Source organism: Takifugu flavidus, chromosome 15 (genome assembly GCF_003711565.1).
Source record: "Takifugu flavidus isolate HTHZ2018 chromosome 15, ASM371156v2, whole genome shotgun sequence".
Lineage (NCBI taxonomy): Eukaryota > Metazoa > Chordata > Actinopteri > Tetraodontiformes > Tetraodontidae > Takifugu > Takifugu flavidus.
Genome location: NC_079534.1, coordinates 10,750,283 through 10,769,924, shown reverse-complemented (window position 1 = coordinate 10,769,924; position 19,642 = coordinate 10,750,283). Strand labels below are relative to the sequence as shown.

The window sequence follows — 19,642 nt, the reverse complement described above, 5'->3', positions numbered from 1 at the left end:
GTTTATTTTGATACAAAGTTCATCTCTAAAATGGATGTTTGGTGCATGTAACATTCTTCATCTTCATTATATCTCTGTTTGGTTTTTTAAAATCATTTTTAGTTTGGAAACAATTTTGTTGAACAGAAAATTATTTTAAAATAATTTTTTTACATAAAACCATAGCAAAAAAATGCATTACAAAATTCTCATTATTTTAAAAGAGATCCTGCAGTTTATACATTTATAGAGTTGTAAGTTATCAATATACCTTTTATAACCAAAGTAGAGAGAAGTATTTTTTATCTAGCCTTTATTTTGTATTGTTGTACATTTATAGCAACTTTACATCTTCACAGTTTGTGGTGCATTTAAATATAAAATTAGCAAACATTAACTTAGCATGAGCACAACATAATAAAGCTTTCCAACCAAAGTAGGCTTAATCAAGTATTTATTCATAAATTACCGGTATGTATTCTGTTAATTTAGCCCAAGTACTCAGAGTTTTATTTATCTGATTCATTCTAATTTGTTTGAAAGAGCTCAAGGCTGCTTAATCTGCTGCTTGTATTAATTCTGAGAGGTGAGTCCCTGCTTGTCTTTTCTGTCTCTAATCAGCTACTAAATGGTGACATCATGGTGTCAGTTTATTGAGCCTGGTTTAATCAATCCCGACTGATCAAGGTCTCTCCAACCTTCAGCCATGAAGGGGAAGGAGGAAAACAGATAAATGCTTTCAAGGCCATTTATTTCGCATTTTTGGCTGCTGGTGTTACTCAACACCTGCAGATTGATCGATCCGTTGTTGTGATCCCACGCCTGCAGTCATAAGTGCATCTGGAGCACTTTCAGAGAGAGGGGTGCTGAACAAATGATGCAGTTTAAAGTGCTGCTGTAGAAGTTACACAAGTATCTTGCTGGAACTGGAACTGGAGCTGGAACTGGTGTGAAGTGGGGAGTTTTTTAAAAGGTGATAATCTGGACTCCTAACAGCGGTGCTATGAATGGTCGAAGAGGAGGAGGATTATCATGCTGGATCAGTCTGGAGTGCTGTGCAGATGTGATAGCACCCCCCAACACACAAACACTGAAAGACAAATAATTAAGGTCAGCCAAACCATAAAACATCAAACCACTGAGCTAAACTGACTTTTATTGTGTTTATTTGGTGTTATAATGGTCACATATACGTGTTTGTGTGTGTGTGTGTGTGTGTGTGTGTGTGTGTGCGTGTGTGTTTGTGTGCGCCCGTGTGTGTGTGTGTACGGGGTCACTGTGCAGTCAATGTACAGCACCTGGGGAGCGTTTGGCTGACCTCTGTCTTGGGCTTATGGCGGCGATGGCGGTCTGGAGGCTTGGCGGTATTCCAGTCACATGTTCTGTTCCATCCGACAGACCTTCTGAATCATGCAACAGCACATTATTGGGATCCTTCAGCCAACAGATTTCTTCTCAGTGAATTTTTAATGGTGTCCATCTTGCTGCTCTCTGTTTCACATTACATCACTTATTACATAAAAGTCTGTAATGCAACAATCGTGAAACTCTGGTTTACATGTTTCAGTGCAGTCAGTGTATATGCGTAGTGGCGTAAGACTCCCTGTTCTTTTCAAAACATCCAGTCTTTTGTGATTGAACATGGAGACTTCTGCCATCTGAGCTGGTTGGATCTAAGTTAGCTGTCCTACGATAGCAGTGTGCTGCTTTATACTCCAATGTTTGGAGGATTTGGACAAAAAAGTGAGTTTTCTTGATAATCAGATAACTGAGGTTAACGTATATCACAAAATGGTCTTTAGCTGAACACTTAAATAATCTGATAAGAGATTCAGAAATCAGATAAGAGTAATTCTCCTGCAGCCTCCACTTCAGCAACCATCTTTATCACTTTCTTTATGTCCAATGACCTCATCAAAAGAACCTTCAGAAGCACCAGAGTGAGCTGGTCTAGATCAAAGCACTGTAAGAGGAGCGTCTCGCTCTGACCAATCAGCTGCAGGAAGGCTGACTCCGCCCACCACCTCTCCACATAAAGACGCCATGCAACAGTGTTGGGGTTGTACAGTCAACTTCCTGCTGAATTTAGAGGATCAGGAGCGGTTGGAAGGAAACACCAAGAGCAAATATGAGGGGGGTGAATGTAGAGTCACAGAAAAAAGTGAAGTGAAATAAAATCCCGTAAATAAGCACAGAAAAAACGCGCAAGTGAACGTTGGCGAGCCTGAGGAGAAGGAGGAAAGCTTCTTCTTTAACCAGATGAGGAAGATGAGGATATAAACTAATGGAGTGGAGGAGGATGAACACTGACAAACAAAAGAGTCGAATGAAGAAAAACCCAAAACATGAACAGATGATCCATAAACCTCCAATAGAGAAAGCAAACAAGCTGCATCCTGATGAAGTCAAACATCCAGTTTGCACGTGCATAAAGAGATGAAACATTATGAAGGTTCTGTCCTCACAATAAAGGAACAATATTATAAAACAAAACAAGTCAAATGAACGCATCCTGGCTGTCTGGAGAGCAGCGGGGAGACCCAGTGAAGATGATTTGCACCTTTAAATCACCCATCTCTCCCCAATCAGGGCCTGTAAATATGCAGAAATGAACGTCCCTGTGTGTGAAACATTGCTCTAACATGATTCTGATCAGGAGAATGTACCCGTAGGAGCAGGAAGAGCATTAGGTATCGCTCTGAATAACAACAAGGTGCTGAGGTACATCTCAAGGAGTCAATTCCATGTTCCCTCATTCCCCAGAATTGCATGTTTCCTGCATGAAGCATAATAAAATACATAACAGGGTCATGGGAACATGGGGCAACAGATACAAGGAGATGTGTTCCAATCTCTCTGATTACAGACCTGGAGCACTCGGGGAGGAACACTCTGTTTTCTCCACTGTCTGTTTAATTAACCTCTTGCGTTTGCCCGTGTGCCTCTGTGAGATGAGGCAAATGGGCAGATGCAGCCCACGTAGGTGAGGACACAGCGTTTGTTCTGCAAATCTGTTGTTAAATTCATAACTCGGTGAACGTATGTCAGAGGACGGAACAATTTTACAGGTAAAAGGGGAACAGAAGGAGAGCTTGGGAAAAGAGTGAACATTTTAGACAATGACAAATGTGTGCAATTTATCAGCTAAATGTCCTGTAACCATGGCAATCTTGACACCATCTCTGTCTGCTTTATATAATAGAGTCTTTTAAGAATCTCGAGAAATTTCCTCACTGTTTCTTCTTGGTATGAGAAGAGATGGTGCATCATAAAACTGTGTGTTTGCAAGAGTACCTGTCAAACCTGTAATAAAACTACTCAGAAATGTAAAGTTTAATGCTCTGTTCCTGCATAATCTCAGGAAAACAATAATCTCAGGTTAAAGCAATTGCGCTCTGGTTGTATGTATTTATTTTCCTTGTTTTGAATGGTTTTGGGTCATTTGCTGAGAGATGTGTGTTGATTTTGGAAACTCAATTGGATTACAGCAGGGGGCTCTCATATGCTGCTGCTCTCTGGGTTTTAGATGCCTTGTCAAGGCTATTTTATGTTATGGAAACAGCCAATCAATAAATGGACTGTTTCCTGCAGAATTTTGCAGTCAAGCATCTGATTTTATGCAATTAAAAAAACAAACAAACCCAAAACCCCCGGAAAAGGCACAGATTGGTAAATATTCCCTCAGAACAGAAAAAAACCCACAACAGAATGAGATCAATTAAATCAACAGGAAACAAAAAATTCTGCTCAATCTTTAAACGATTAGTTGAGGTTCTATGTAATCACACAGAAATACTGTGAGATATTTTATTACTGTCAGTTGTGGACAGCAGACTAAGTGTGTGTTATACTGGGATTAGTTCTTGATTATAATTATAAATTAAGGAGATACAAATTAAAGGAGCAGATCAAAGAGATTTCTTTTAAAAAAAGTTTTATTTGAATTTTTCTCCTGTTTAGTCTTTCACTAAAGAATGATAAATATTACTTCCCCATTATGTGATAATACAAGGACTTCAATGTTTTCTTAAAGTAAATGAGTAAACAATGTATATTCGCTAAATTATTTTGTTGAAATAACGACAATACTGACATCTAGTGTCCATTATACGAACTGTACGTAGACGATCCGCGGAGGGAGCGTTCGGTTCCAAGCTTCCGTGTTCCCACAGTAATCGAACGCAGCCGTGTCACATGCTAATCGAGCTGCATCATATGACCCCAGCCAGCTTCCTCCTTTGCTCCGTGACATCTGTCGCTCGATTGAGCTTCATTAAACGGCACCGTTTCGTTATATAACGTTACTGGTGTGATTTGTTTAAAATTGTGCGAAGGAAATTTAGCTGACCCGGCTGGAGCACCGGATAGATGCTGCTAGAGTGGATGATGAACGGACACGCTATTCTGTATACCGGGGTCACTCTGGCCTTCTGGAGCACCATATTAATCGTTGGTAAGATTACATGGAGATTGTTTGTATGTTGAGAATAGACGTCAGTGAATCAGGTGTTTATTCTACAACGTGAGATTAACCAGTCTATGTCTTTGCGTTTTGCCCAGGACGTGTCATTCAACTAGCTAAAGTAGTTGCTCCCGTTTTGCTTGCTAGCCGTTAGCTATTACTTATCGTAGTTTACAGTTTAGACATACTAATGTTACTTGGTGTTACAATTTTCCCTTATGATGCATTAAATGCTATACGGCAACCCCAAATACTATCCCAATGAAGTATGTATGCTGGCATCCTTAGCTATATTACGCTAATGTCACTTAGCTTCGATGGTTTGGAAATATCCGTGATTCAAGCAATGGATAAATACTGTTGATAGACGTCCGTATAAGACGTATTAAAACATTTTGTGGTTTTATTTTGTTTGATTCTTTATGAATGATAGATGTTTAGTTTTGTCCGAGTTAAAGTGGCGTTATTGTTGCTAAGCTAACGTAGCCACAGTTCACGCATCACGATTTCCGTGACTTTAATGCGTGACTAAAACACACAAGAGGCACAAATGTCCAAGACTGGGTTTTGTACGTAATTTTAAAAAAAATTCATTTATTAACTCTCCCCCCACAGGTATATGCTATACCATCTTTGATCTGGGATTCCGCTTTGATGTGGCATGGTGAGCAGACTAGAAAATACATCAATTAATCAATCAATTAGATTTCTGACCCACAGTGAGAATTTAAAAGTTACATTATTCTGAATTTTATCAACTTTATTGACAAGAATGTTGTGTGGGGCTGTATGCAACTGATGGATTTCCCTTGATTGCATCAAATCCATATCATAAAATGAAAGTAAGATTGACTCTGCTGAATATACACAAATAACTACTCTATGTAATATCTTCTAGTGCTGCGGGGAGTTTCCGTCTCTTTTCCATTTTGTTGTAGATTCTCTTGCTCTCTTTTAATGGTGCACGACAGGAATGTTTGCAGTGTCTCACTTTGTCACGGTGAGCTGAAGCATCGTGATTGACCACTTTGTCTGCGTCTTTGCTCGCAGGTTCCTGACAGAGACGTCCCCATTCATGTGGGCCTGTCTGGGCATCGGCCTGGCCATTTCTCTGTCTGTGGTCGGAGCAGCCTGGTGAGTAAACCAGCAGGAGGGACAGGAAGGATAAAACTGTGAATTAGTGGAGGTTGGAATAGATTCCTCTTTCTTAAAGCTTCAGGAAAAACAGATGCGTAAATGTGGAACCAGAAAACAGGAACATGAGTGTATGTTTGATGGAGCAGCTCATGTGTCTTCCTGAGGTCCAAATGTTGAAGTTCAACCAGAATTGGAATTCATGGTGTCTTAGATTAAGAATAAAATCTTATACTGGCTTCTTGGCCTTCAGCCTTTGTATTTACTCTAATTCCAGCTGTTTTTTTCCACCATAAGAGACTTGTCATGGTTTCTTTTTCACATCAGGGGAATCTACATCACTGGCTCCAGCATCATTGGTGGTGGCGTAAAGGCTCCACGAATCAAAACCAAGAATTTGGTCAGGTACATCGTCATTCACCTCTCTCAGGCTTCAGGGGTCAGATTTTTGTGGACTCGGGCAGCCTGTTTTATAGAAGAGAGGCATCCATTTCAGACAGTGTAACTTCAGTATGATTGTTTCTGTCCCGCTGCAGCATCATCTTCTGTGAAGCTGTAGCCATTTATGGCATCATCATGGCCATCGTGATCAGCAACATGGCCGAGGTAAGAGCTCCTTCTAATCTGCCCTGAACCATCATCATCATAAATTCTTTTAAATCGGATTAATCACAGGACATCCCTGTGTTAATAATGACAAATAGCAGTTTTATCTCATTGTTGTGACACTGGAAGATAATTAATGCAAGGCAGAAATATAGATTAGCATATATATATATATTTATTGTACTCAAAACCATCATATTGGTTGTCTGCCCAACTCCGCCCCCTAGTGTCTATAAATTGTAGTGTCACCGCAAAAGGCGACTGAACCGCAGGTGTTAATAGGTGCATCATCCTGCATTAACAGGTTAATTCTAACAAATGCAGCCATGACTACAACAGTTCGTGATATCAGAGTGCTTCCAGCACTAAAGTCGTAGGTTGGTTCTTTTAGTCTAATCTAGCTTCTTCTGTCTGGCAGGAATTCAGTGGAACGACTCCTGAAACCATCGGGGCAAGAAATTACCAGGCTGGTAAGCCCACGCATGAAACAGCAGCTCGAAGGTGAAAACAGTCAAATTCAATTCAAAACACGGCAGGAGCTTATTCCGTTGGGACACTAAGCGGCAGCGTGCAGCTTAAGATGGTGGCAGCATCCATTCTGGAGGAATCCAATAAAAATCCTAATATTGTGATTTTTTTTTTTTTTTTACTTGGATTATTCCAACTGCGTTTCCAATCCTGCCAGGTTACTCCATGTTCGGCGCCGGGCTGACCGTGGGCTTCTCCAACCTCTTCTGCGGGATCTGCGTGGGCATCGTTGGCAGCGGCGCGGCTCTGGCAGACGCCCAGAACGCCAGCCTCTTCGTGAAGATCCTCATCGTGGAGATCTTCGGCAGCGCCATCGGCCTCTTCGGCGTGATCGTGGCTATTCTGCAGGTGAGACCACCCAGGCTCCCCCTGAAGAGGGTGCTGCAGCAGCATATATAATCATTTATCTATTAATTTCTTCACACTGTGAAGCAGAACTGCAGTAACACCCTTTTATCTCCTCCCGCAGACATCAAAAGTGAAGATGGGCGACTAGAAGATGGAGCCACCCGCCAAGAAGATACAAAACACTTTGCTGGAATTTAAGATGGATTATTGTGTAAATACGTGATAAATTATTTAAATGTCTCTATTTGCCGATTGTGGAGTTTAACCATCGTTCACACAAGAGCACTCTTGCTCCTTCCAGACAAAAACCTGCCTGTCGGTAAACAATGAGTTAAACTTCACGCTAGAGTATTTGTGTGTGTGAGTTACGGATATGTGATTGTTTTTTTTTCTCCCCTTGTGAAGCATGGTGTTCCGTTGTGTTTGTTACTGTAGCCCGGTCTGTCTCCTGCACACCTACAGCGCGGCCTGGTTTTGGGAAACCTGGCAGGTCACAGGGTCACCATTATCCTGTAACAGTCCCTTCTAAAGTCCAGAAGCTTCAGAGTCACGTGGGAAAATGTTTCACAGGAGCGTTTTATTTTCTCATGGCGGTTGCTAGCATCCTCGTTGCTGTAGTGTAAGTTCTTATTGGCCGTGGAGGGTGTGAGTTATGTCAGACTTGTTTCAGATCTTCGCACATCGTGCTATCAAACACTCGATTCAGCGCTCCCATGTCAAGCTGTGGACCTCACACGTCTGTCTGCTTTCACACATTCCATAAAAAAGCTTTGTGTTTACAGGTTTGGTTTGAAGTCGAGCTGTCGCATTCTAGCGAAAACGTCAGAGCGGCAGATGGTGTAAATCCTCTTTCCCTCGTGTAATTTACCCTATTTTAAATGAATGATAAGAGTCTGTTTTATGTGAGAAACTGAAATATCTGGACCTGGACTTGCAAAGTATCAAAGCAGGAAGTCCATCTTTAAGTTGAAGTCAGAGATCCCTTTGTTCCATCAGGATCTGTAACAAACACCTGGTTTGTGGTGACTGTAGATGGTAATGTACGTGCATTATGTTGATGTGATGATGGACATGTTTTTGACATTGTGCATTTAATGAGAGCTTGTCATAATGGCTTCATTAATGTCTTAAAAAAAATTAAAAAGTTCCAACTTCATTGCTGTACTTATTTGCAGTATATACCTTCTTCCACTAGATGGCGGAATATACCCTTAATATAAAATACCGATTACGTATGAATAGTTAATCAGGATATAATTAATAATCTAAACTATTGTTGGTCTTCAGGGGAACTGATAACCACACTAGATGTTTTGGAATGAGGTTTACGTCTTCACTAAATTATGACATCAAATTGGTTATGGTCACCTCTTAAAATATCTCAAGGTTTTGATGAAACCAACAGTTTTAGAACTTTTCTACTGTTAAAGTAGATTATTTGGATTGATAATGGCTTTCTGAGGAAACGTGAAAGACGCTTTTAGTGACATCAGGATCTGGATTGTGAAGAGTATAAAATACATTTATATCAACCAACTATGAAGAAGATTTTTGGGCCTAGTGATTCATAAAAACGATTTGAAGTAGCCTAAATAACTCCGGCATGCTTGTTTTTGTTTGTTTTACTTTATGTAATTTTTGGGGGGAGGGGGTTGCATTATTTTTCATCATTAACGTTAAACCCATCCTTTAAAAAGGGGGTGAAGCGGGGTGGTTTAAAACTTTTTGGTGGTCTGTTCGAGGTAAATATCAACAATTTATAAGTAATATCATTCATTTTAAAGTACAGCATTACGCCACGGGGTCCGTTTTTATGTTTAAACCGACTTTTGTTTTTATTCCTCCCTTTTCTGGATCAACTGAAAAGATTAAAGAAAGCGATTTCCTTTTTCAGCCACATCCGGGCTTCCGTAGGCAGCAGATCGGAGGACCTGCCAGCCTCCTCATCCCCAGCATCCTTTTCCCCACTGCTCGCTCTTCATCGCTACCAAAACATGACGGACAACGAGAAATCACTAGGTTAGCGTCTTCGTGCTCGCCAGTTTTGTAGTAAAATTCGCTTTCGTTAGCCGTGTAGCCGCCAAGATGCTGCACAACGCGAAGCTCTTCCTTGATTTTATAATAGATCTGGAATCGAACGGAAAATAGTTCTCCCAGACAGCGGAGCGAGCTGAGCCCTGGGCTTTTGGAAGAAAACAACAACAACAAGAACAACAACAACAAGAAGAACAAGAAGAAGAGTTTATTGTGTGGGAATGGTGATGGACGGTTTTCACGGCAGCACTCTGCCGGGGGGGATAAATTCCCTGGTGCTCCAGCTCGGACATGCCTGACATCACCAAGGTAAGTGTCCGATCCTGCCTTGTTCTTTGTTGTCGCCTCTGCCTCCAAACAAGCTTTTCATTTCAGGTGGGGGGTGGGGGGCGTTGGGTGTTTGTATTGTGGCGATGATTGCTGCTCCCCACTCTTCTTTTGTTATCACGCACATCTCATAAACTCGTAGCATCCTTCCACCCGCCATACTGGAGTTCCCTCAGCCTCCCCTGTTCTCCCCCAGCACAGCAGTCCGTGATTACAACTCACCCCCAACCCTCCCACCCCACCCCCAGGGCAACAGCCAGCCATGCTGCTGGCATAAATTCAAAGCTTTTGCAGCTCCAAAAGCCAACTTTCACAGCAAAGCTGCTGCTCCTTACCGGTGGGAAGCAAAAGGCTGGAGACGAGTAAGTGGGAAAGGGCTTCATCGTTATCTTTAACCTAACTGGACATTTACACTGCAGCCCAAGACGGAGACTGTAATCCACCCTGACGTCTCTGTCATTTATTACACAGTAGCTCCGTAGGGCTTCTGCTGCGGAGGGCTCAGCAGGGAGACTGGAACTACCACACTTTAGCTTCTGAGTTGCAGCCTTCAAGTGTTCCTCTGCTTCCAACGCTGGTTTTCAGCAGAAAAGCGACCTCACGTTAGGCCCTGGTGGATTTCCGGAGCCATTTTTGACTGTCAAATAGAATGTCGGCACGCTCTCCGTGTACACATTTGAGGCTGGAGGGTCATTAAAATGTTCTGCTTATTTTAGCTCTTTATAAATATCTGGAGTGAGTGTGAGTTGAGCAACCGTCTCCATGATGTCACTGAAGGTTGAACCAACTGTCTTATTGTCCAGTTTACTACCCCAGGACTTATAGCTGCTCAACACGACCTCCCACATGGGTTCTTACTTAAATGGATCAGAACTTATTCATATTTTAGTCCCTGATCCCGAATGATGCAGCTATAGGGTCGTTTTGCGGAGTTCCTGGCAGCTGGAGTGTGCCAGGGCGCCGATCTGGTGCCAGTGTAGCAGGTGCACGCTTTAGCCGACTGTTCCGGAAACCTGGCCGGTCTCTTACCTGTCCTGAGGCTGACTAGACAGCAGGCAAGTGTGGCTGCAGGTGTCACGGTGGCTGGTTTAGAGAACCACAAATTAGCCGCCATCCGTTAAAACCGTTTGTTGGTTGATATTGTTTATCAGAGTGGAGGATATTGCTTAACTCCCATCTTGCCTTTAGCAGTTACCACAATTTTTCAGCCTCCTGTGTGCTGTTGCTGTGGTGTAAAATCCCTGCCCTCCCCAGTCTTTTGTCTTTGTTCCCGGGTGTTTTATTGCCCCGTAAAGCTGCTGTTGTCTCCAGCACAGCGAAGTGGAGCAGCAAATGGCTTCTTTCTCTCCGAACCTTCCTGCAGAGGTTTTGGCCATGTTTTGGTGGGTGCGCCGCATCATCCCCGTCTCTAGTTCTTTTCAAACTAAAGGTAGAACATCCAGTGGTGGAACAGCCACGTGTGGCCAATTAGCCATCTCCTCCGATCACACACTTAATAAACTTCACTAAATAAATCTCACAGATGAGAATAAAAGGACGCAGAGCACAGTGAGTAAACCAAAACCACCAAACCCTGATCCAATCCTCTTCTTCGTCCCGCTGAAGCAATTCATCAGTGTGTTGTGTCACTGCCAAAGTCTTGCTCTGGACCTGCTCCAGGTTTTTTCCCTCCTCGGATGACGTGACGTTCACCCATTCAGTGTTCCATGTCAGGCGACGCAGAGCTGCGATGCGTTTACGGCTAGTTGGTCCTTTAAAACGAAATGGGCCAAGTTTGTGGGAATGACAAAACAATGACAAACCCAATGCCGTGTGTTGTGTAACCCTTTAAACCCCGGATCTTTTCTTCAAAAAACACAGCAAAACACAAATGCATCGATTTGAAGTCAGCTGGGTATTGTAGTCCATAAAATCCTTCATGGGACTACAAACATGACCTGATTCACAACAAGCATTATTCTTTTATTTCCTCTCTCTTAATCTGTCAACATTAGAGTCTGAACTTTAGGGGAAAACCATCAATCATAGTGGATAATTACGCATGTAACATAGCCTCAAATGGTTAAGTTATTTAAATATGATATAAAATGCAAATTGACATATTTACGAAGCCAGAATATAGCACAGATTTCCATTTATGTTGGATCTATCTCTAAAAGATGCGGTGCAGCCAAATAAGTCCGATTATTTCAGACATTTTCTTCTTACTTAATTATTTGTGTGGGTTGAAGACGGACTTGATCAGATGCGTTTTGGTTGCAGCTCCCAGATCAATACACTCCGTCTGGGCTTCATTTGTTGATGAAGAGACATTAGGAAATGAGTATGACTGCGTCATATGCCGCAGTCCTCCTTATGTCATTTATTGTGTTTGTTACATTGCTTGCAGGGTGCGCTAGCGCCGCCGGGAGTTTATTTTTTTCAATTTGCGTATGAAGATGAGGAGGAGATGAAGGTTGGGTCGGACTAAAGTGCAGAACGCATTCATTAAATGAACAGGGAAAGGTCAGTGTTGTGTTGGGGGCGCCTTATTTATTCATGACACATCATCCTAAGAGCGGTTCTATATCCATAATAGGTCCTGGCTGACATGTGGTCCCATTGATCCATACATCATATCCAATATTTAATAGGTGTGGTTATATAACAGCCACCCCGCGGTGTTTTGCCGAAGCTGATGAGAGGAAAACAACTGATTAAGAATTCATTCCAGGGAAATGCAGCCATGCTAGAGAGCTTCCTGAAAACACGCCTTACTGGAAAAAGTTGTAGTGACACAGAAAACGTACCTCAAGTGAGTGGATCTGACTGGATGTGCATCACCAGATCTGCTAGAAATGGGTACAGGAGATAAAAGACCCCCGGCAGGGGAGCAGTAACGCGCCGGTTTGGACAGCCTGAGTTATTATTGTGATTGGTTCTGTCACTTGTGCAGCTGTAATGTTCATGTTTAGAAGTGCTCCCGTTACCAGAACTGAGCTGTCTGCTCTGGTCAACGAACGATGACTTCTCCTCCTCCTAACTATCTGCGTGGTGCCACCGCGGCCCGCTTCTCGGTGACGTGACCCAGATCCTTCAGGACGACAGCACGGCGTGCGCACTGTCTCCTTCCCCCTCCCTCTTTTTTACGTCGTTTGCGCGGCCCCAGTTTGTGTTGCTCTTTGAAAACTGGTTAGCGTTGTCGATCTTCTTGACGACTGCAGACTGCAGCGGCTGCTGTGACTCAACTACAGTCAAAAACAGTCCACAAGAAACGCCTCCCCCATGTGACCTCTTATTTGCATGCGATGACTCCGCTTTAGCCTCACTGATCGGTTTAAGGCCGGCGCTCTTGCCCGTGCCTGGATGTGCTGGCGAAGAAGAAGAAGCTCGGAGGCCTGAAACTATCAAGAGCAGCCAGGCTAATGCGGGTTTGATGAGGGCAGGGTCGCAGGTTAGAGCACGAGGGACCCCGGAGAGCGCAGCAGTGAATTGCAGCAGCAGACTTCATCGCTGGGAAATCTCTTTTTTTTACACCCAACCAGGATTTTTTCCAGTTTTTTTCCCCCTGAGATTTGTTTGATTATGTTTCATTCAAAGAATGAGATGTTGATAGTTTATTTTGGGATAGCAATCAAAGGAAACGTTAGAGTTACGGCATTCACGTTCACGCAATTATATTTATTTAATTCACAAGTCCAAAACACAGATGTACAAATGTAAAGGGTTGCTAATTGTGTGCCTGCTTGTTTTCTATTCTCTATTTTAATTATTTCCTTCGTTTGGCTGACCTAGAAACGAGATGCAGAGAGTCTTTAATTAGCTTAGCTAAAATACTGTTGGCGTAGCACTGCGCTGCCTCCATTGAGTAAAAGTTGACTGATATTCAGATCATTTTTAGCAACAAAAGGTTGCAGCATTGGTTGCAGAACAGTGTTGCATTATTAAGCAAATCCATCGAACATTGGCTTAGTTATTCTTGAGTTTTTCGAGTGTTATTCAGTTTCAAATCTAGGCACGTGTCTGTACTGCACGCCCGCATGATCACACATCTGCCCTTCTCAATTGTCATAACTGAGGACAAAACTTTGAGGACGCCATTTTATCCAGCTGTTGCCTTGGAGAATTGAGCTTTGTAATAATTATTTTTTTAAAAAAATAGACAAGAACGCTTGAGGGTTCCACTGGGAACATCTGCTTCGGAGATGCGGACCTTGAGGTCGGTGTGAGGGTGCATGTGGGTGCGGTATGGCTCAGCGTTGCTTAGAGTGCGTCGCTCTGCTCTGTCGCAGCAGGCCTTGATGATCAATGACGATGCAACGCACTCATAATCTCTGCTAATTTGATGCGCGCGGCAGTGGGAATAGTCGCCCCCCCCCTCCCCTCCCGGGGCCATCTTATTCCGGTGGCTCTGCAGCCAGATTGATGTTTTCGGATGTGACACGGAGCTTCTGCTCTTCGACCCTCCTCTTCCTCTTTGATCTCCCGCCACGTGCTTAATCATCATGACCTGCGAAGTGCCCCCGAGTGTGACGCGCATAGGCGGCACTTAGGAAACAGGGAGATTTAGCAGTAGGAAGCACGGAAACAGTTCAGAACTGCAAAAGGGCTGGATATTTGTTAGCACGGCTACAGATGCTGTTTCATCTGCATGTGCTTTGTTACTGTCAACATAAAGCCGCCGCTGTTACTCGACTGGCATCCAGAACAAGAACTGCTGACGTGTTGTCCTTTTACATAACCAATCAGGCGGAGTCACGGCTTTGCCGGGAGCAATGTCACAGCGACTATATCTTCACGGCTGATGATGCCGCCCGTTTTGCATTTTCTGTCGTCTTGTGTCACAAGTCAGCTTTGTTCTGGTTATAATGCGGGACTGCAGGCATTGTTTTCCGAGGCTGCTGCTTTTCCCGATAAAAAGGAAAAACCCAAACAACACATTCACTTTCCTCCACAAGTTGGAGCGTTTGACTGGAGCCGACCTGCACACCGACTTTTTCTTCTGAGTGTCAAACGTGATTTTGGCCACTCTCTGAGCGGAACTGAAAATGCTGCGGCTCACAAATCCCCCTCACAGGGCCTGTAGCGCTATTCTTTTTACAGTAACCACTAAAAACAATGCTCTAAAACCAAATATAGAAATAGTAACTGATTGAAAGTATTGTTGGCAAACGGTTCAGTGTAAACTAAGAAGTAAAGGTTATCATTTAGAGCACAAACATAAAATATTATATATATTGAAGCACATGCTAACTAGCTGTACTCTGCTAGCTCCTGGCCCCTTTTGAAACCCACGTGAGACGGAAACCTTTTCACAAGTTGAAAATCCTATTTTTTGGTGTGAATGGGGGATGGCGGTGGAGTGGTTAGCACTGTGGACCTCAAGCCTAAAAATAGATGCAAATGTGCTCATCACTTTATTGTCTTCTAAAAGGAACAGCAGCGTCCCAGGCTATTTAGGTTTTAACCCTCAGTGGTTGCTGTAGCAGCCCAACCAGCTGCAGATACAGGTTCATTTTCATCTCACATCTACGGCCTCAGCTGTCATTTTACAAAGGTTGAAATGGTTATTTGTTTGAAAATGGAACCTCATGAGCAAAGGCTATCATACCTGAGGTCCCCAGGTTTGTGTCTGACCTTTCGACCTGGCTTTAACGTAGCTGAAACCAAACTCAAAGCAGCCGTTTACTTTTTAATGACTGCCGAGGCTGCATGTTGGCGGTTGTTGCGTGTGTTTTTTCAGGCTGTCCTTTCACCTTCGAAGATCCCAGTTCGCCCGCGGACCAGCTCGTCTCCAGCATATGCTTGCCCCGGTCTGTTGAATTATGTACCCTCACAAATTACCAGTCTGGCCGTCCATCTGGCAGCCAATTAAAGTTTTAAGATACAGATGTTGTCGACATCGTGTGAGATTTATTCAGCACGTTTGATATCCAAATCCACTTTTGATACGCGTGTAGATGCGTCTGTGTGTGGGTCCGTGTGTGTGTGTATTTGATCTCATTACATTTAGGCGACTCAATGATGTTTTATTGAACAATTTTATGTTAAAGAGTTCCTGTTAAGCCTACAAATGTTCGTGCACACCAGCGTTTTAGCTGAACTTGTTGCGAACTGATGCTCATCTGAGTGACGTGCACCTTTGACAGGGTGGGGTGCACGTTCCCTTACCTGAATCACCCAAAATTCCACCCAAGTCAACATTTGCAACTTTGAACAGCTTCATTTTGGTCTCCGATACAAATCTGCAGCCGCAAACACGGACGACCGAGGGCCTGAAACTGCGGTAGTGTAGCTAATCTGTTCAGTGTTATTAAAATGTAAATTTCAGCTGTGCCCAAATAAAAAAATAAAATAAAAGCCAAAGAACGTAAATCCAATCTGGCAAAGTATCTTAATTTTGATCAAGCCTAATGGCTTTGATATAATGTTGTTAAATATTTGTTTCCGCTTTCATTCAGGAAGTCAGCCATCTACCTTAGGACAGTTAATTAAAATCAATATCACATTTTCAACCACTGAAAAAGGATAAAGATAGCAATTAATTCCACAGCTCCTGTGGTGATTCATACACGCACTCACAGAGGCAAAAGTCTGGGCATCCCAGGTCAAAATATGTGTTAATTGGAAGAAAAATAAGAGGAAATGATCTTCAAATGGCATACGATTACAGAAGACACGTTCCCTTTATATTTTTTAGCAAAACACATTTTTATTTTCGTGTTTCGCATTTTTTAAATTGAAGTGGAAAAAAAACGTTTGGACACTCTGCCTAGCAAGTGCCCTCTAGCGCCCCCTAGTCAGTATCACAGCTTGAAAACACTTTCTGTAGCCAATCGAGAGACTTCCAGGTCTTGTTTGAGGGATCTTTGGTCATTTTCCCCTCACAATTGGCTTCCTATTCTGCGAGATTCCTGGGGAGTCTTCATGTCTGAGGTGGATCCACAGACTTTCAATGATGTCCAGGTCAGGAGACTGTGTGAATCACAGCAATACCTTCACCATTTGCTCCCGCGGTTGACCATCAAGGATTTGGAGGTGCTTTAATTAGCCATTTGTAGAAACCTCAGCTTTTTTAACAGATGTTTAATGATTGCTTCCACTATTTTTTGGAATTTGTTCTTCCCTCTCTCATCATGGGTCCACCCCCATGCTGGACAGTTGGACGGAGGTCTTCCCAGCAATCCTATGAACAGTGCTCTGATCTTTTTCTTGGTCTTCCAGACCTTATTCCTGTGATACATCCTCACCTTCAGTGCTCCATGTTCATATTGAATTCCGAGGACACTGGTCCATTATCTGGCATCGACATCTCTCAGGCCGAGAACCTTAATGGTCGCAGGTGGAGCACAATCTATTTAGAGACCCTAAATATAGAGAAAAGAAGCACACGATCCTGCTGCAAGCCAAAGGAACTGCATTCCGCTTCTCCTCCGGACAGACAAATATCAAGTGGATAAATCTCGTGATAGTGCTTCGCCTCACGAAAAGTCATCGATTTCTGACAAGTCAGCAGCTGGTCATCCAGGGCAGAGCAGCTCTACTCCCACCGGATTTCCTCCCTCTTTTGCAGTTGATTTTCAACGCCACGCCATCACAACACCCGCTGGACCCCCAAGGGTGACCCCCGGTGGCCTCCGAGCTCTGCAAATCGCTTTTGTTGCCTCGCTACATGTATGAAAAATTCAGTCCTGACACGTTGCCGACCAGTCTGTAAAAGCTCTGCGCAGCTGCTCGACTGGGAAATAAGTCCTGGCCTGCAAAAGTGCTCTGGTGCCCCTGTGTGCATCATCTGAGTCCTTCAGTCAGCATAAAATTTGACTTAATAACTTGCTCACGCACTTTTTTTTCGGGGCTCAGTGTCCCGCCAGACAAGAGCGAGAACGCTGAGCGAGGCCGCCAACTTCCTGGACAGACAGCTGCCAGCAGCTCAGTTACCCAACATATGTTTAAATTTGGTCCTCAGTCACAGGCGGCGACGTTCAGTGGCTGCATTGAACAGAGTCAAATCAGTCATTGTCACCGGTGAATGAATTTAGATTTTGATTATGGCAGCAGTTAATCGTACCGCCTCCAAGAATTCTACTCCAAGTAACCTTTTTTATTCTGCATTTAACATATGTTAAATGCAGAATAAAACTCAGCTCAAGCTCCTAATTAAAAACACCATGCGATGTAAAGAGACCCTAAAAACAATGTCAACTGTGCACATAATGTGTTCATTATAACATTGTTTAAATGCTTGGCTGCAGCATTTTCTGCAGAATATTGTGCTAATTTTAGCCTCACATTCCAAATATCTCCCGTGTGGCTCGTTTTATCATTAAAGAGCGATATGTTGTGACACGCAAACTAATTTTAAGAAGCCCAGTAACCAGCAAAAGAAAGAAATGCTGAGCTGACCCACTGGGGAATATGTTTGATGTCAGGGACCACTGGAGGAACGGCCCCATCCGCCACCAGGCATTAGCCATCCATCGTTTTCCACTTAGCGGGATTAGCATTTCATCGTTTATTACTGATTCTCTGCTTCTCTCTGACACAGTTGGTTTACATCAAGCCTTTTTGTCAGTGAGGCTCCTTCTTTTTTATTGTCTCCTTCGACCTCATCTCTTTTTTTCTATCGCACATTTATTGGAAAAACTATAAACCCACAACAAGCGTAGCCTGTGGAAAAGCTCTAAGTGCTGGCTTGTCTCAGCTGCGCTGGTACTTTCGCTACTTTGTGTATTCCCAGTTGCCGACTCATTCCATCATAAATGCCTTTTAAACCATCTGACTGGAAAATTGAGTTGGCATGTCAATTCAGCTGAGCAAACGGAGTTCGAGCTTTCGCTCTCTGCATTTGCTTTGTTGCCGATTCAGTTACTTCAACATTGTCGTGTTGACTTCTCTTTCTTTAGAGTGAACTTTGTAATTCAGAGATCACTGAATACATTCAAATCGAGGGCAGGAGCAGCGATGCTAGCTCAGAGTTTGTCACGTGAATAATGCATTAAATGACTGCATCTGCTTCTGATTGCTGCTTTGATTTGATTTCACCTGCACCCGGAATGTCCCATCATCATCAGCAGACTTCAGGAGGTTAAAACCATAGTTTTAGTACCACATGCACGCGCAAAAAAATATGGATTAACTGGTTTCTTTTGTCTCCCTTCAGGTGTCCGAGGCCTGAGTGAAGACAACCAGTGAGGAGTTTGATTGATGAGCTTGACTGTCAGAAACCGCCCGCCGCTTCAGAGGAACAAGAGGGTATCTTGACAAATGAATGTCTGCCTGCAGCCACCAATCGCTGGAGACCTTTTGGAATCGCCATCATTGGGAAGCTGAAAGCTTTTGTTCCTGGTCTAATTGGATTGATTTATGACTTCACCAGGTTGCAGAAATGGCTAAACTAGGGTGGTGATTGGGTCACTATATCGATCATACACCCAAAGGATTACCTTCATTTGTGGCCTTTATATCTTAAATGACCCCTCCTCACTTCCTAGCTTTAGCGGCATGTAGGAAAACTGCAGCAGATACAAGCTGAGAAGTCATAAGTGTAGCTGTGTCACCTCCCTGCCTCCTTCGATGACCCGATGACCTCTGCAGATGTCAGATAGTCAGGTGGGCGTCAACCACATGTCCGCTCTAGAGATCTATTAGCAGTTTACATTTACAACATGGCCACTAGGATAAGTGCATGCGTGTAACCGCGCCAGCGTTGTCGTGGCTGGCCGTCGCGGGACGGTCAACTTCCTCGGCCATGACCCGGCTGATGTTGGGCCGGACTTTGGAACGCATCTGTAAAGGCGTCCTGCTGCTGTGCCTGCTCCATTTCCTCATCATGATGATCCTGTACTTCGACGTCTACTCCCAGCGCTTCGACCTCTTTAGCCGCTTCAACAACGGCCGGAACGGATCCAGGAACAACAGCGCAGCAGCGGGGAACGCTCACCATTTTTACTACTACAACATATCCAGACCCAATGCGACCTCATCCAGCTACCTGGCCGTCGGCGAGCACCTGGTGCAGAGCGCGCAGCCTGGCACTAATCAGACGCCGTCCCCCAAGCCCCTGCCGCCATGTCCCGAGAACCCACCTGGGCTAGGTGAGTAATTACTGCTGTCACAGCATTGTTACATCTCGGCTACAGCTCAGTTAGATTGATTGCGTTCTGGAAGACGGCGAGCTGTAAAGGTTTGTGAATGGGGGCCAAAATATTGAAGAAACTTTAGCGACTTTGTTGCTTGTGTTATATT

At 43.6% G+C, this 19,642-nt stretch overlaps 2 protein-coding genes and 1 long non-coding RNA gene across 3 annotated transcripts in view; 2 read left to right on the top strand and 1 right to left on the bottom strand.

Moving 5' to 3' along the window:
* The first annotated feature begins 4,138 nt into the window (after positions 1-4,138).
* atp6v0b (ATPase H+ transporting V0 subunit b) lies at positions 4,139-8,213 on the top strand. Its single transcript, XM_057057088.1, has 8 exons — positions 4,139-4,432; positions 5,057-5,105; positions 5,492-5,575; positions 5,903-5,980; positions 6,112-6,181; positions 6,600-6,651; positions 6,867-7,057; positions 7,179-8,213. Exons 1-8 carry the CDS (start codon positions 4,348-4,350, stop codon positions 7,203-7,205), a joined length of 636 nt encoding a protein of 211 aa, XP_056913068.1. The 5' UTR covers positions 4,139-4,347; the 3' UTR covers positions 7,206-8,213.
* A 742-nt stretch (positions 8,214-8,955) lies between these two features.
* b4galt2 (UDP-Gal:betaGlcNAc beta 1,4- galactosyltransferase, polypeptide 2) overlaps positions 8,956-19,642 on the top strand; it is a 98,422-nt gene continuing 87,735 nt past the window's right edge. Inside the window, exons 1-2 of the mRNA XM_057056124.1 lie at positions 8,956-9,400; positions 18,558-19,491. Coding sequence (XP_056912104.1) covers positions 19,083-19,491 — 409 coding nt within the window. The 5' untranslated portion in view covers positions 8,956-9,400; positions 18,558-19,082. The remainder of the gene's footprint in view (positions 9,401-18,557; positions 19,492-19,642) is intronic.
* LOC130538487 (uncharacterized) lies at positions 11,931-12,676 on the bottom strand. Its single transcript, XR_008953895.1, has 2 exons — positions 12,208-12,676; positions 11,931-12,092 (listed from the first exon to the last, which is right to left on the bottom strand). It is a non-coding gene; the product is annotated as an uncharacterized LOC130538487 (long non-coding RNA).

Excerpts from the sequence above, each read along its gene's own strand:
- atp6v0b (XM_057057088.1), top strand. The coding sequence starts at position 4,348 with ATGCTGCTAGAGTGGATGATGAACGGACACGCTATTCTGTATACCGGG. Across the intron at positions 5,576-5,902 it reads TCTGTGGTCGGAGCAGCCTG|GGGAATCTACATCACTGGCT; the intron begins GTGAGTAAACCA and ends TTTTCACATCAG. Across the intron at positions 6,652-6,866 it reads GGCAAGAAATTACCAGGCTG|GTTACTCCATGTTCGGCGCC; the intron begins GTAAGCCCACGC and ends CAATCCTGCCAG.